Raw genomic sequence first — 13,905 nt, 5'->3', positions numbered from 1 at the left:
TCTGGACAAGAACAGTCAAGGTCATAAGAGGATAGGTGTCAAGGTCATATGAGGATGTGTCTAGGAGGCAGTCAACGTCTGATCTGGACAATAACAGTCAAGGTCATAAGAGGATAGGTGTCAAGGTCATATGAGGATGTGTCTAGGAGGCAGTCAACATCTGATCTGGACAATAACAGTCAAGGTCATAAGAGGATAGGTGTCAAGGTCATATGAGGACGTGTCTAGGAGGCAGTCAACGTCTGATCTGGACAAGAACAGTCAAGGTCATTAGAGGATAGGTGTCAAGGTCATATCAGGACAAACACAGTCAAGGTCATATCAGGACATACCTAAGGATACGCCAACAGTCATGGTGACGGTCATATGAGGACAGTTGTCACCATGGGGATATAAATAGCCATATAAGGACAAGTGCCTAGCCAGAAGACCCAATCAGGTTATTGGAGGATGTACTGCAAGAAGACACCCAACATTAATTATAAGGCCGAATATCTAGACGAGACAACAGACTGGTGTGTCGAGGAGACGAACAAAAGAAATAGTATTGTATTTTAAATTTATTATTATCATTATCTTCTCAAGGACATTAAATACATTATACATATACAATTTACAGCTAAAAATATGTACATTCAAAATTCATATCACAGACATTCATAAGGACTTTCAGTTTAGACTGTCTATGACATGTCAATATTTCAGACTGTCTATTACATGTCCACAGTTCAGGCTGTCTGAAACTTCCATTTATAACACATTTTGTAGCATTTCTTTACAGGATGAAAATAGCTTACGTGTCAAAAAGTTATTTGTACTTTCTCAAACTTTAATTTCAGTTGTACACAGTACATGTATTTACTTGGATAGGCTTGCTTCATTTGCACACCTGGCATTTCTTTCCTACTTCATTGTTGCCAAGGATATGTGAGGTTTATCATAAGATACATGCAATACACACATATGTAATTCTATTTATTTTTTTAAAATTGCATTTTTGTAATTTCCTCAAATCCATTTAAATTTTTTCCGAACACTTACACATGATTAAGAAAATTTTCCAAAATGAATTTTATAGAAAATTGTGTATCCTAATGTATTTAGTTCACTTGTTGTGCTCTTTGTTGCACTGGAACTTGCTGGCCAGCTATCGTGGGACCTGAAGGCATTGACCGCTCATTAGCACGGATTCGGATGTGTTCAGCCATTCCGGGAAGTCTGGAGAAATAGTTCCTAGCCAAAGTGTGCTTCTGTTGAACTTTGTGGATGAAGACAGAGCCATAACCCTACAAAGACAAAATATTGCATGAAATGTGAGTTTTCTAACATAAATGTTATGTAATAGAATAAACATCTCCTTTTAGTAAAAGTTCAAATAACAGCAATTGAATTAGTGAAGATATGTAAAAACTTGCAGTATACTTCCTGTACTTAAAGTAAATGTGTAGTTCGAAAATGTTAGGTCTCAGTGTTGCTAGCTCGCATTATTATGAAGATTGTTCGCAAAACTCTGGCATATATATATATAGACCATCGACTCCATAGGAAGATAGCTTATTGCTTAATTAACTGTTCTTTCATTAACATACATAAATAATAGCAAAATTGACAAATTGGTGACGTGCATCTCCTTAATAAATTGACCGATTGCCAGGTGTAATATAGCCACGCCTCGTGCTGGCAAAAGCATATGTACCTATTCAATGTCGGAGTAAACATCGTAGCATACACACAACAAAATGCAAAGTCACATGCGGTTTGATTGACAGCTGGCAATCCGTCAATTAAGAACATGCCACGGTTTGATAAAGACAAACATACCTCTTCTAAGTTAACTAATTTATCGTGAGCAGATGACTCGTCCTTGGTCAGTAGTATGCAGTTCCAGGGAGACCACTCCTGATGTTTGTCCCATCGGACCAGAACGAGATCGTAAAGATCCTCCCAGGCACTTAGTATGCTCTGACTGTTCCAGATCTTCTCCACGAGGTATCGCAAATCTTGTTCCTAGAAAAACAAAATATTAAAAATGTATTCTGTAATGTTCATCAATTTGATGTGACAGAAGTTTTTACCATACATACTTTCATAGTAGTTTTATAGGCAGCTTGCATGATATTTTCAGATTTGACAATTTACATGTAATGGGTATTGTGATTGTGAGGAAACACATGAAATGGTGTGAGTTTTAGAATATGGTTCAGCAGGATTTCAAGATGTATAATCAATATATATGACCAAAAATATAAGAAAATTAAATTCTTAAAGTGTTTGAAATTTCAGGATTATGATACAAGGGTTTATATAATTCGAAAAATTTATTTCTCAACATTTTATGGATCAAGTTTCCTTGAACATAGCACTGTCATGCAACCTTGCAAAAAATCACCTATACCAGTAGGCACTTTGTTTCCGAGTGCCAAGCATTTGGACTGTCTACGTACCTGCAGAAGGAAGGCAATCTTGGAGTCGTCTCCATACATTTCCTCCGTTTTCCTGAGTACCTTGAGCATGTACTGGTAGGTGCTGATATCCTGGCGTGTTCGCGCGTCATTGTCAATCTTAGCACACTTGCGACATTTGCCCACTGTACGTGAATTAGATGACAAAGCAAAGTCTGTGGATGGGAGATACTGGTTACAACTTGGACAGAAATAGATGTTCTTCCGCAGGCTAGATGGATCTTGTGGCACCTTGAAATTCGGAAAAGGTCAAGGTCAGCAAAATGGCGCAATTTTCAAATTCTGACTCAACGAAATCCATTTTGAGCTTTTTCAATAAATATGTTATTATGTTTCAGCATAAGTAAATATTGAATGTTTATTTTGTGATCAAATTTTGCTATAAATTCTTAACAAAATTAATAACCCAATCACCCCTGAAATTTTATAATGGGCTGTCCCAGGTTTTGAAATAGAAGAGTCCAAGTGTGTCTTCAGGGGTGAATGAGTTAATACTCTCATACCAAAGACACATCAGTCAATGTGTTTTCTCTCAAGAGTATAGATAACTCTCCATAACTCAAAATCTTTTTATGTAGTTAGGTACCCACCTTAAGTAATTTGGCCGCCTCAGGATTAAATGTTGGAGTTTTGATATACTGGAGGAACAACGTTGAGATGCGTTTACGCAGACCGTCCAAATTGGACTCCTTGACTCCTCTCATTAGAAGATCAGCTTCACGGTCGATAAGCTCAATCACTTCCTGTGTTAATTTACAGTCGTGTTCCTGTAAATCAAACAGTGAATGTCAGTAATCTGTTAATATCTCTAAAAAGATGTCGCACACCAGTAAACTTATAATAAAAATAGAATTTGCACTAAATTATTGAAATATTTACCAAAGATATTTTAGATCTGACTGTATACACTCAATTACCGGTACATTACTTGTTTATCCAGAACAGTTTACAAAGTAGACAAGAAAAAGTGTTCCGATTTCAGTATACACTTTTGATTTTCTGTGATTTATTTTGCTGATCAAATTTCAATTTTCATGTTTTCATCAATTTTGTTCGCCAAACATGGCCAAAGGAGAGAGTCTCCTTCTGACAGAGAGACTCTCTTTATAGTGGATCTCGCTGAAACGTGTACTGCCTAATACTACGAAGAACATGATCACATTACTCGGACAATTAACAGATTTATTGGGTTGGTTGGCAGATTTCAGGAATAACTTTACATTACAATAGTATTCTTACCTTGACAGTGTGTTTTAGAGTAAGTAAAACATCAAGGCGCTCGTCCTGTGTTAAGTATTTCATGTTGATACTGTTATAAATATCCTGTAACTCCTTAGCCCTGATTGTGTAGGGTGTGTCCATTTCAGTAACTTTACCGTCAAATCCCTTCCATTTCTTTGGAGCAGCAGCCTAGGAAGAAAAATAGAAATTTTGAATTCAGAAAAATTTTCTTATTAATTTGTTAAAAATTTTGAATACTTGTAGTTCAACAGTCAGTGTTATGTAGTTTGAAAACGATGTACTTTTGTTATTAATATATAAGAAATTCTTATTAGTCACCACTTTCTGTTAAATATACTAATAAAATGATTAAGTTCTACTTCAACTAAATCTTAACTCACTAAGCTCCAAGGCCTCTGGATCATGAAACAACTTTACATTTTGACTTAGTCAATCACATGAGACATTATAAAAAAGTTACTTTATTTTTGATTGGCTATAAGCCAAAAAATCAGTCTGAAATTATTTCATGATTCTTGAGTCAGGATCATGAAGTACCTAATGTTAGACTGAAGGTTTTGCTTAGCCAATAAAAAATGAAGTCTTCCATGTACTGTTTCTACAAAATCTAATATGGGAAAAATTAAAGGTTTGTTAGAAATTCCTCACCTTTTTGAGAAATTGTTGTATTCTTTTTTCTTTGTTTTCACCATCTGCCTCAATTTTATGTCTACCAATGGCTGATATGAGCTGTGTTTCCTGGTCCAACAACATGCAAAGAGCTGCCTTTCTCTCAGCATCATCCATCGTATGATTAATTCGTTCCAACTCTTCTTGGCGCCATTTTTCTAGAGCATGATACAATAAGTCGAAATCCTCCTTTGTCTTTGGATTCATCCTCCTTTCAAATTCTCTCTTGATTCTTTCTTCTTTCTCCTTCCGTTTTCTAATTTCTTCCTGTCTTTCCCATTCCATCCTCTGTTGTTTGTCCATCTTTAGTCTCTGGACGTATCTTTTGGCTAGCCAGCGACGGTAGTATTTTTGTATGATAATCACCTTGAGAAAAACATAATACCAATTATTAGCAGTGAATTTAATAAATTAAATAAAAATTGTAATTATGATCTTTGCTTTATTGTTTCTCCTCAAATACACAAAAAAAATTATATAAAGTAATCTTATTTTCAGATAGACTCATGAAAGGAGGTTGAGGAAAGTTGCTCAGAGAAAAAATATGAACCCACTCACACAGGAATTAATTGAACTCGAAACCTAAACTGTTTTAATAGATTGTCTTTTATAACAAAATCTTAAGATATGTGGAAACAATACCTGTTGAAGCATCATGTCGAGATGATCATCTGCCGTGATATACTTCCCAGGTTTGACCAACTTATCCGAGAGGTTTGCTACGTAGACGCCAATCTTGGTCATCTGCGTGGACGTGTCGTTGTTTGTCTGTTGTAAGTGGTGCCGTTGCTCCACCGTCTGGGTATCTCGACAGTACTTGAGTAAGTTGGATGGTGGTGGCTGTTTTCTCACGGTTTGTGCTGATGCATGGTGGAACTCCACTCCCGTCTTTTTGTGTCTATACCCACCTAAATATGGCTTCTTTCTTGTGGTTCTCTCAATCTCAACTACAACGTCTTTTGATGTTTCATCATCTGAAACAGGAGACATGCAGCATTAGAAATGCGGAGAAATTCTGTTCAGTTTCAGCTTTGTAATTTTACGGTATCATATAGATATTATAACGAATATTATCATTATTATTATTATGATTATCATCATACCAATCGATAATATAAATCTATTACAGATGTTTTTTCAGAACTCAAAGTCGGTGAGTGACTGATCAATTCACCCTAATGTCACATTTAAACTCTTCCAATTCAAAGCCTGGCACAGTCCATTATGAAGTTATAGGGGTCAAAGGGTTAATGATTTATTTCTTCAATCTGAATTAATTTCCTTAAAATTAGGAATTTTAAGCTTCAGATAAAAAATAGAATTGGGGGGCTTAACTAATTGAGTAGATTTCTGCTGGTTCAAACAAACACGATTTTGGTAAACTAGTTTGTACCTGTCTGTACACGAACTGTGATGACATCAGGCATGTGATACTCCTGACGAGGACGATATGACTTGATGGGCGTATTTACTGGATCAGAAGACTGCATCTCCAGCTGTATGGTACCGTTAGGCCCCACCCCCAAGTCTGCCAAAGTTTTAGTTTCCTCCATATTGTTACCTACAACAAAAATTCATCCTTTAATCTTTGTAGTTTGTTCTCATATATTCATCATTATGCAATATTTTCAGAAATATTATGAAAATTATTATGTAAATAAACAAATTATTTGTGGCATGTAAATTCTCATTTATTTTGCTTTCAGTATAAATCTCAATGAATCTATCCATTAGCAATCTAGCTTGAACAAATTAACAAATACAAAATTTTACACATTCATAATTTCATTAAACATGTGAAAAATGGCAATCTCCACCCAAAACTAAACAGTATGTGTGTCAAGTAGGAAATTTTGATTAGAATGATATTTGTTTGTTTTGTATTTCTTTTACCTGCAAACATGAGCATGATGAGGTTGACAGGCATTTTCAGTTCCGCAGCAAAGTGAGCTTTGAGTTGGGCGAGTGTCTGTCCAAGAGTACAGGCAAGAGTCACAACTTGGCCACTCGGCATCAAAACAAACTTCACTAAAAACAAAAATGAGACTTAATTATTACTCTGAGATCTCACAGAGATATGTTGGCATAAAATACAGATGACTAAGAAGAAATATTAGAAACATAAATTTCTGCTTAATTTTGGCCCATGATACTTACACTAAAAGTCTATGAATATACATGTATATGATAGAAACAAGAGTATAAAATTGACTTAAGAGTTTTAGCTTAAATTCAAATGAGTAATATAGTAATTGCAAAGATTAACAATACAGCAAAATTTTCAATCAGTATTTACCTGTTGCTGTAGCTTGTAAGTTGGCAGTAGTCCTAAGAGGGGCTGTTTCCTGAGCTGGTTGTTGTGGTGCCGCTTGTGGTTCCGGTCGCGGAGAATTAGGATCATCTTTCTGACTTGAGGCATTCATCTGTTCCACAGGTGCTTCCTGTTCTTGCTGAGTGGAGACAGGTGCCTCTTCCTGTTGGGTGGGCACCGCTTCTTGTTTGACAGGGGCTGCTTCCTGTTCAACTGGAGCCGCTTCCTGTTCGACAGGAGCTGCTGCCTGTTCTACAGGTGGCACTTCCTGTTCTGCTGCCGCTGCTTCCTCTGTCTGGGTGGGAGGCTCTGGTGCAGATTCTTCTACAGTTGTCTCCTGTTGAGTTGGTGCTTCTCCCTCGACTGGAGCCTCACCACCTTCCATTTGTTCCTGAGTAGCAGCCCCCTCTACTGGAGCCTCACCTTCTTTTTGCTCTCCTTCTGTTGTTGGATTGTCTGCATTGTTGTTTTCTGTTTGAGGCTCTGTAGGGGCGACTGTCTCTCCTGCTACCTGTTCTGTTGTTTGTTCTGTAGGTTTTTCTTCAGCTGAAATATATGTAATGGTGATGAAATAAAAATGTTTTTATATTTTAGTTCACTTAAAACCTAATTTCTTATCTTCAATTCATATAATGATTATATAATTTTACATTTTGATAAAAGTAATGTAATGTATACATGTATGTACTTTTTGAATGTGTTTGCCTTTTCCCCTTGTTTACATCGTACTCACATTGTGTCTCGGCTGGAGGTGCGTCAGTAGGAGGGGCTTCTGACTGGCTTTGTTCCTGTGTTGGTTCAGCTGGCGCCCCACCCTCCTCTGGGTTTTCTGTGGGGGCAGGAGCAGCCTCTTGGTCTGCCATGACTTGGTCTATAAAACATAACGTGTACATATATATATAGGATAAATTCCAGCCATCTGCTCTGCCAAGCGGTTCTGAATTGGGTTGATTTATGGTGACCAGGTATAGCTCAATCAGTAGAGCATCAAGCTATATATATACCGTAGTGTTTGGATGGTCCTGAGTTTGAACCCTAGTCAGTCCGTGCATCCCCACTCTGTCAAGTATTTGGTTGAAAAACGTAGGAAACATTGGAATGGTTCTGGATCAGGTCGCTATGGGGTTTACTGGATTCCAAAACGACATAGGTAAAGTACGATTAACCATGGAATAGTCCCATATCACCAAAATCACGTCAAATTAAATCATGTCACAGTCACCAGAAGCTGGGACTTTATCCACATTATTTTAGGATTTCTGAACTTCGCAATTAACTGACAATCAGTAGAGCATCAAACTAAGTAAAGAGAGGGTCTCAGGTTCAAACCCCAGTCAGGCAGTGCATGTTTTTACAAAGTAGGCCTAATAAAGTTTTGATAACTCGATGATCTCGCACAACTGTAGGCCTACTGTACTTTAATGTACGGGTGTCCAGTGTTCGAAACCCATTGCATGGGCAGTACACATGCAATCCTCCGACATTATATAGTAACAAGCTGCCTTTAGAGGACCAAGTGGTCCAGCAGCAGATATACAACATAATGTAACATAGATAAGCTGACATACAATGAAAACGAATATCAAAAGATTGGTAATCATGTACACCATACTTTATTGCGTCCACTCCCATTAACATAACATTTGATCGATACTGCAAATAATGTAATCGTCAGGATTATGTAAAATCATAGCACTGGCCAATTTAACATCGAAACTCCAAAATGTCAGATGCAGGGACTGATGAAACGGCTGTGTACACATCCTTATTAATGGCATTTCATGGCTTTTGATGCTCTCATCATAGTCGATCAAACTCATATACAACATCATTAATGTATGTCAGAAACATGCAATAGTGAGGATTGATATTTTTGTACAAATACTGTATTTTTAATATACTTACATTATCGTTTACTTCACAAGACGTCCGCCATTTAGGTTGTTTTCATGGCGTCTAGGTAACCATGCTATACCGAACTCCGTGCTATAACAAGAGTTTCGATTGGCCGATAGAAACATTTTAACCAATCAACGTCGACGTAGCATTCTTGTTTCAACCTACACTGCAGTCTGGACCTCCGAGTCCATAACAACAGGCTACGACTGATGCAAAGTAATATATTTATATGAAACGTATAAGGTGTAGAAAATAGGAAATATGTAGCTGTAAAGCAGATGTTAACGTGTTACAAAAAAGGAAAAAAGGATCGATGTACTGAATCGGAAAGGTGAGTTTAAAGCATTGTTTTGCTGTCTTGCTAACACCTGCATAGTTTACAAATGGCTGACCGGGAAACTGGACTGGACTTAAGTTATTTTTAAAAAAACTCGTTTGATGTAGATATCGATGTTATAAGACAATCTTCTGTTGATAAGTGTAAATTATGAATATTCAAATGGTATAAGAATTAAACCCCTGAAGAAATATCCACTGAAGTAGATGTCAATTGGCCTGTTACATAGCGAAGTGCAATGATTGAAACACAAGACGAGTGGTTTAAAACTTAACGTTAGTAGTCCAATAGACTAGGGTCTACAGACTCCTTCTAATGATACATCTAGTATAACCTAACTATGCTCATCATGTAATAACGGTGTGGTGCGCCATTATGACACATTTTGAAATTTGTACAAGATAATATATGTTTATGTAACTCTTAAAATTGTTGCTAAATATGCTGACTATAATGTTTTATAAATGACATCAAAAATTTTTCTTAAGCGTCCTATTTCAACATGAAGTCGTATTTTTGAAAAAAAGTATGAACTGTTTATTATTTAACTATGACATTGTAATGTTTATGATGTCATAACTCAATAAGTATTAATTATGAAATCACATAATTGTTATGAAATTCTGAGTGACTACTATGACATCACAATCATTCTTTCTAACTTTTATTTTTAGCCTTATTTATTAAGGACAATAGCACTTTCATAATTTTATCTTCATTGACAAAGTACCCTAAAATTAATTTATTACTTTTCTTAAAATATATACAATACAAGTTATTCAACTTAACATACCCGGTATTAACTTTACTTAGATCACACAGCTTGAAAATAAAAGTATTTGTTCATCAAATTATCTGGATATATTTACAAAAGTTTATTTTGAAAAAAAAATATCAGACATGTATTGAGACCCTACCAGTAGTCGTGCAGGAATAGTAGACGTGATTTTGGAGGGGGAAAAAACCTAATTGTTTGCATCTCATAAAATGCAATATTTCAACATAAACAAAACAACACCACCATGAAGTATTCGTCAGCAGCATTTACAATTTTTACAGTTCCAATAAAGTTTTTACACACTTGATATGTTCTCAATCATGCTCAATAGAATTGTATGTCATTTTGTGATGTGAGACATATTGTGTAATGTTTATGTTTCACATTCATTAAAAAGAAATATCAGATTTAAAACACATTTGGCTTTGATCATAACTTGGTTCCACCTTAACATAACTTGGTTCCACCTGGTGATAATTTGGTTCCACATGATCATAACTTGGTTCTACCTGAACATAAATTGGTTCCACCTGATCATAATTCGGTTCAAACATGATTATAAATTGGTTCCACCTGATTATAACTTCGTTCCACCTGAACATAACTTGGTTCCACCTGATCATAACTTGGTTCTACCTGAACATAACTTGGTTCCACATGATAATAACTTGGTTCCACCTGAACATAACTTGGTTCCACCTGATCATAATTCGGTTCAAACATGATTATAAATTGGTTCCACCTGATTATAACTTCGTTCCACCTGAACATAACTAACTTGGTTCCACCTGATCATAACTTGGTTCTACCTGAACATAATTTCGTTCCACCTGAACATAAATTGGTTCCACCTGATCATAACTTGATTCCACATGATCATAACTTGGTTCTACCTGAACATAAATTGGTTTCAACTGAACATAACTTGGTTCCACCTGATCATAGTTTGGTTCAAATCTGAACATAAATTTGTTCCACCTGATTATAACTTTGTTCCACCTGAACATAACTTGGTTCCACCTGATCATAACTTTGTTCCACCTGAACATAACTTGGTTCCACCTGATCATAATTTGGTTCCACCTGATCTTAACTTGGTTCCACCTGATCATAACTTGGTTCCATCTGATCTTAACTTGGTTCCACCTGATCATAACTTAGTTCTATCTTTAATTTGTATAAGTTTTTGGTCCTTTATTGTTAAAGCTTTTTAGTGATTGAAATAAAAATAAAGTTAAGAAATGAAAATTTGAGAGAAAATAAAATTGTTAGGGTTTAGAAGAGAATTAGATGGGAATATTTCTAATGTATAGGTTAGTTTCATAATCAATAATATGACAACGTGACTCAACTTAAAAGAAATTTTTCAATAACAATTATATATACATTACTGATATTATTTGATCTGAAGTTCTGAACCACAGAAATATTATTATGTAATGTATTTAATCAAATAAACAATGTTACAATTGGATTTTTTTCATGATGTTTACCTAGCATTATTTTCTGAATATTGCATATTACTATCTAAACTCCAAAGAGTGAAAATGTAAAAACAAAATAACTCAAATGTTTTAGAGTTGTTATTTTTTTGGTAATTTATCAAAATCAAATAAAAATGCTGGAATTCTGCTCTCAATTACAAAAATGTTTTCAGCTTATCTGAATTTTTTTTTCTCATTCTTGACTGCAAATAAAAAAAAAACCTGTTTAGTGTAAATGACATACAGTTTAAATCAGCTGATTCAATGATTAAGAAGGTCTGTACAAGTTGGCTGTCTGCCAAGTTAGACCCCATACCTGCCCGCCAAATCTGGCTGATTAAATCATCTAAAATGGCAGAACAAAATTTTTCTCTCAAGTTACATGATTGATCCGTTCTAACCATGCAGGTAGGCACTTTCTGATTTTGTATACATATATATTTGAAAGTTTATTGTTATACATGTATGTATTGTAAATTTCATGTAAGTTTAGAATTGCTGATATTTTCTGTTTTGAATGGTAGATATTTATTGTGTATAGAAGCTAGCTTATAAAACTTTGGTTTGTTATATATTACGTAGTAAGATTTGGCAGAGGAACTGGTACATTGTATTGTATGTGTAAATAGGCCAATATGTCTTACACTGAAGTTGGCAAATCATAATTTTATTGTCCCTTGTAAACATACTGTTAATTATAAGCCAGCGTATACCTATTCATTTGATAAAATGAATGCTGAAGGTGCCAATGATAAAAATTAAAATGGAGCATTTGATAAAAAATATTGATTTGTACATAGAGATACGGATAAGGCAATTAACTTTAACCAGGCTATTGTTTCTGGAAACAAGCTAAACTAGAAAATATGAAGTTAAACAAAAGTTACATAGGTGATACCATTAGTTTTGACTTAAAAGTAAAAGTCAGCTGGGTTTTTTTGTAGTCTTTTGGTTTTTTTTGGAAAAATTTGTAAATTGGGCCATTTTCAACAGGTGAAAATGGGTATAGGTATTTATATCAACTTTTTGGATCAAATTCTATTATTTTGCAGTTGTTATTTTATACACTAAAAAAGAAAGCTATTATATAAATTATATCAATTACGTGATACGTCTTTTAGATGGCAACGTTAAACGGAATACACACCACAAGGAACGGTACCGCAAACGGGACCATGGAACACGAGGACACAAACGTCAGTAGAAGTCAGAAGCGTCATGGTAAGCCACTCAGTGGAATCGGACCAGACGGTTACCCACGACTACCACCAATCAAAAAACCACAAATGAAAATTGACGATCCATACGCCAACAGTAAACTGATGACTTTCAGATTGGCTAATCACAAACAGGCACTGCTGATGCAGATATTGTAAGTTTTGTTTGTTCTATACATATTTTTGTATTGTTGATCCTTTTTTTATTTTTTTTTTTTTGCTTGTTTTCAAGATTTCTTACATGATAGTTTGTCTTTTTCTTTAAAAAAAAAAGCAGAACTATACCAGTTTGCATCCTTAAGAAACACACTTTATCTTGCAGGTTTGGATGATTCTCTTTTTAGTTAGCCACCAGCTTCTACAGAATGTCGCCTTGCTTATCAAGGGAGATAAATCCAAAAAATTAAAGTTTGATTCATCATTTACTATTACAAACATTTCTATGCTAACTATTTCAATTCAAACTGTTTCAATTAGATTTAGTTTCATTACTATTAAATATCTAGATAATTGAACCTATTCACCATGTGATGAAGTTTTGAAGAATTTTTAAAGTAAAAAATCAAAACAAACAAACAAAATTATCTCACATTTTCCAGACACAACGATGCCATCAAAGCTTATGAAGAAACCAAAGATATCAACGAGAAGGATACAGATAGGAAGGAAGACCCAGACTTTCCCCAAGAGGTACGTTGTCTCAACATTTATTATCATCCTTCATACTCCAGGGGTTACTATCACTGTCGCTATATTCACCCCTGAACTATGTCTATAACAATCAAGAGGTAAAAGCCTGACCAATGAAGTGACTTGCAACTTCAACGGCGATAGAGAATAGAATTGTTTGATCAAACCATTTCTTTTGATGGAACAAAGTATCCTATTTCAGGTTTTATACATAAGTCCTGGGGTTGATATAATGACAGTGATAGTAACCCCTTGAGATTGAGGATGGTTTAGGATAGCCTATGTATCTTTTGACCCCAAACTTCACTTACATATTCCAACAAATCAATATCTGTGTAGAAGCTAATGCTTACCAAATTTTGTCTGTTGGAGTATAATAGTCTGGTGTCAGGGCCTGAAGAATCTCTGGTTAATTAATAGGTTGATGATTAATTAATGATTTATTAGCAGGCTTGGGATTAATTAATTGTTTTTGATTACAGATTGGATAGTTTTTTGGTCATCAATCAAGGTTTCTTTGGAAATCAATCATGTATTTCATATATTTTTTTTTTTTTTAAATTAATGCTGAAATTAAGTGCACAGAAAGTAAATAATAAGTTTTTTCTCTTTTTGTTTTCAGTATTGATCTAAATGATTCAACCATTTGCCAAAGAGGCTAAAAGTAAAATGGCAGAATAATCCTGCCATATTTTCTATTAAATTGATTAAATCCATGCATACTATCAGATCATCCAATATGTACAATATGTATAGACTAGTTGACCTAAAGATATTGAACACTTATTATTTTGTTTTTCTTATTTTGTGTATCAC

The 13,905-nt window shown here is 35.0% G+C and overlaps 2 protein-coding genes across 5 annotated transcripts in view; one reads left to right on the top strand and one right to left on the bottom strand.

The window, feature by feature from the left end:
- Positions 1 to 547: 547 nt before the first annotated feature.
- LOC138304721 (IQ motif and ubiquitin-like domain-containing protein) lies at positions 548 to 8,732 on the bottom strand. The gene is made up of 12 exons (XM_069244964.1): positions 8,590 to 8,732; positions 7,418 to 7,555; positions 6,670 to 7,230; positions 6,267 to 6,401; positions 5,767 to 5,934; positions 5,016 to 5,347; positions 4,353 to 4,739; positions 3,702 to 3,872; positions 3,053 to 3,229; positions 2,445 to 2,693; positions 1,822 to 2,007; positions 548 to 1,286 (listed from the first exon to the last, which is right to left on the bottom strand). Exons 2-12 carry the CDS (start codon positions 7,545 to 7,547, stop codon positions 1,101 to 1,103), a joined length of 2,682 nt encoding a protein of 893 aa, XP_069101065.1. The 5' UTR covers positions 7,548 to 7,555; positions 8,590 to 8,732; the 3' UTR covers positions 548 to 1,100.
- A 6-nt stretch (positions 8,733 to 8,738) lies between these two features.
- Positions 8,739 to 13,905, top strand: part of LOC138304719 (dynein axonemal heavy chain 12-like) — a 46,960-nt gene continuing 41,793 nt past the window's right edge. For 3 of the 4 annotated variants that reach the window (XM_069244961.1, XM_069244958.1, XM_069244959.1), the window contains exons 1-3: positions 11,505 to 11,590; positions 12,304 to 12,554; positions 12,999 to 13,089. In XM_069244961.1, the coding sequence (XP_069101062.1) occupies positions 11,585 to 11,590; positions 12,304 to 12,554; positions 12,999 to 13,089 (348 nt within the window). In that variant the 5' untranslated portion in view covers positions 11,505 to 11,584. Of the gene's footprint in view, positions 8,915 to 11,504; positions 11,591 to 12,303; positions 12,555 to 12,998; positions 13,090 to 13,905 lie in introns of those variants that run through there. The other variant, XM_069244960.1, reaches the window with a different exon arrangement.

The sequence above is a fragment of the Argopecten irradians genome, chromosome 12 (assembly GCF_041381155.1).
Source record: "Argopecten irradians isolate NY chromosome 12, Ai_NY, whole genome shotgun sequence".
Classification (NCBI taxonomy): Eukaryota; Metazoa; Mollusca; class Bivalvia; order Pectinida; family Pectinidae; genus Argopecten; species Argopecten irradians.
Note: the sequence above shows the minus strand (reverse complement) of the source record. Positions and strands in the feature narration are given on the sequence as shown.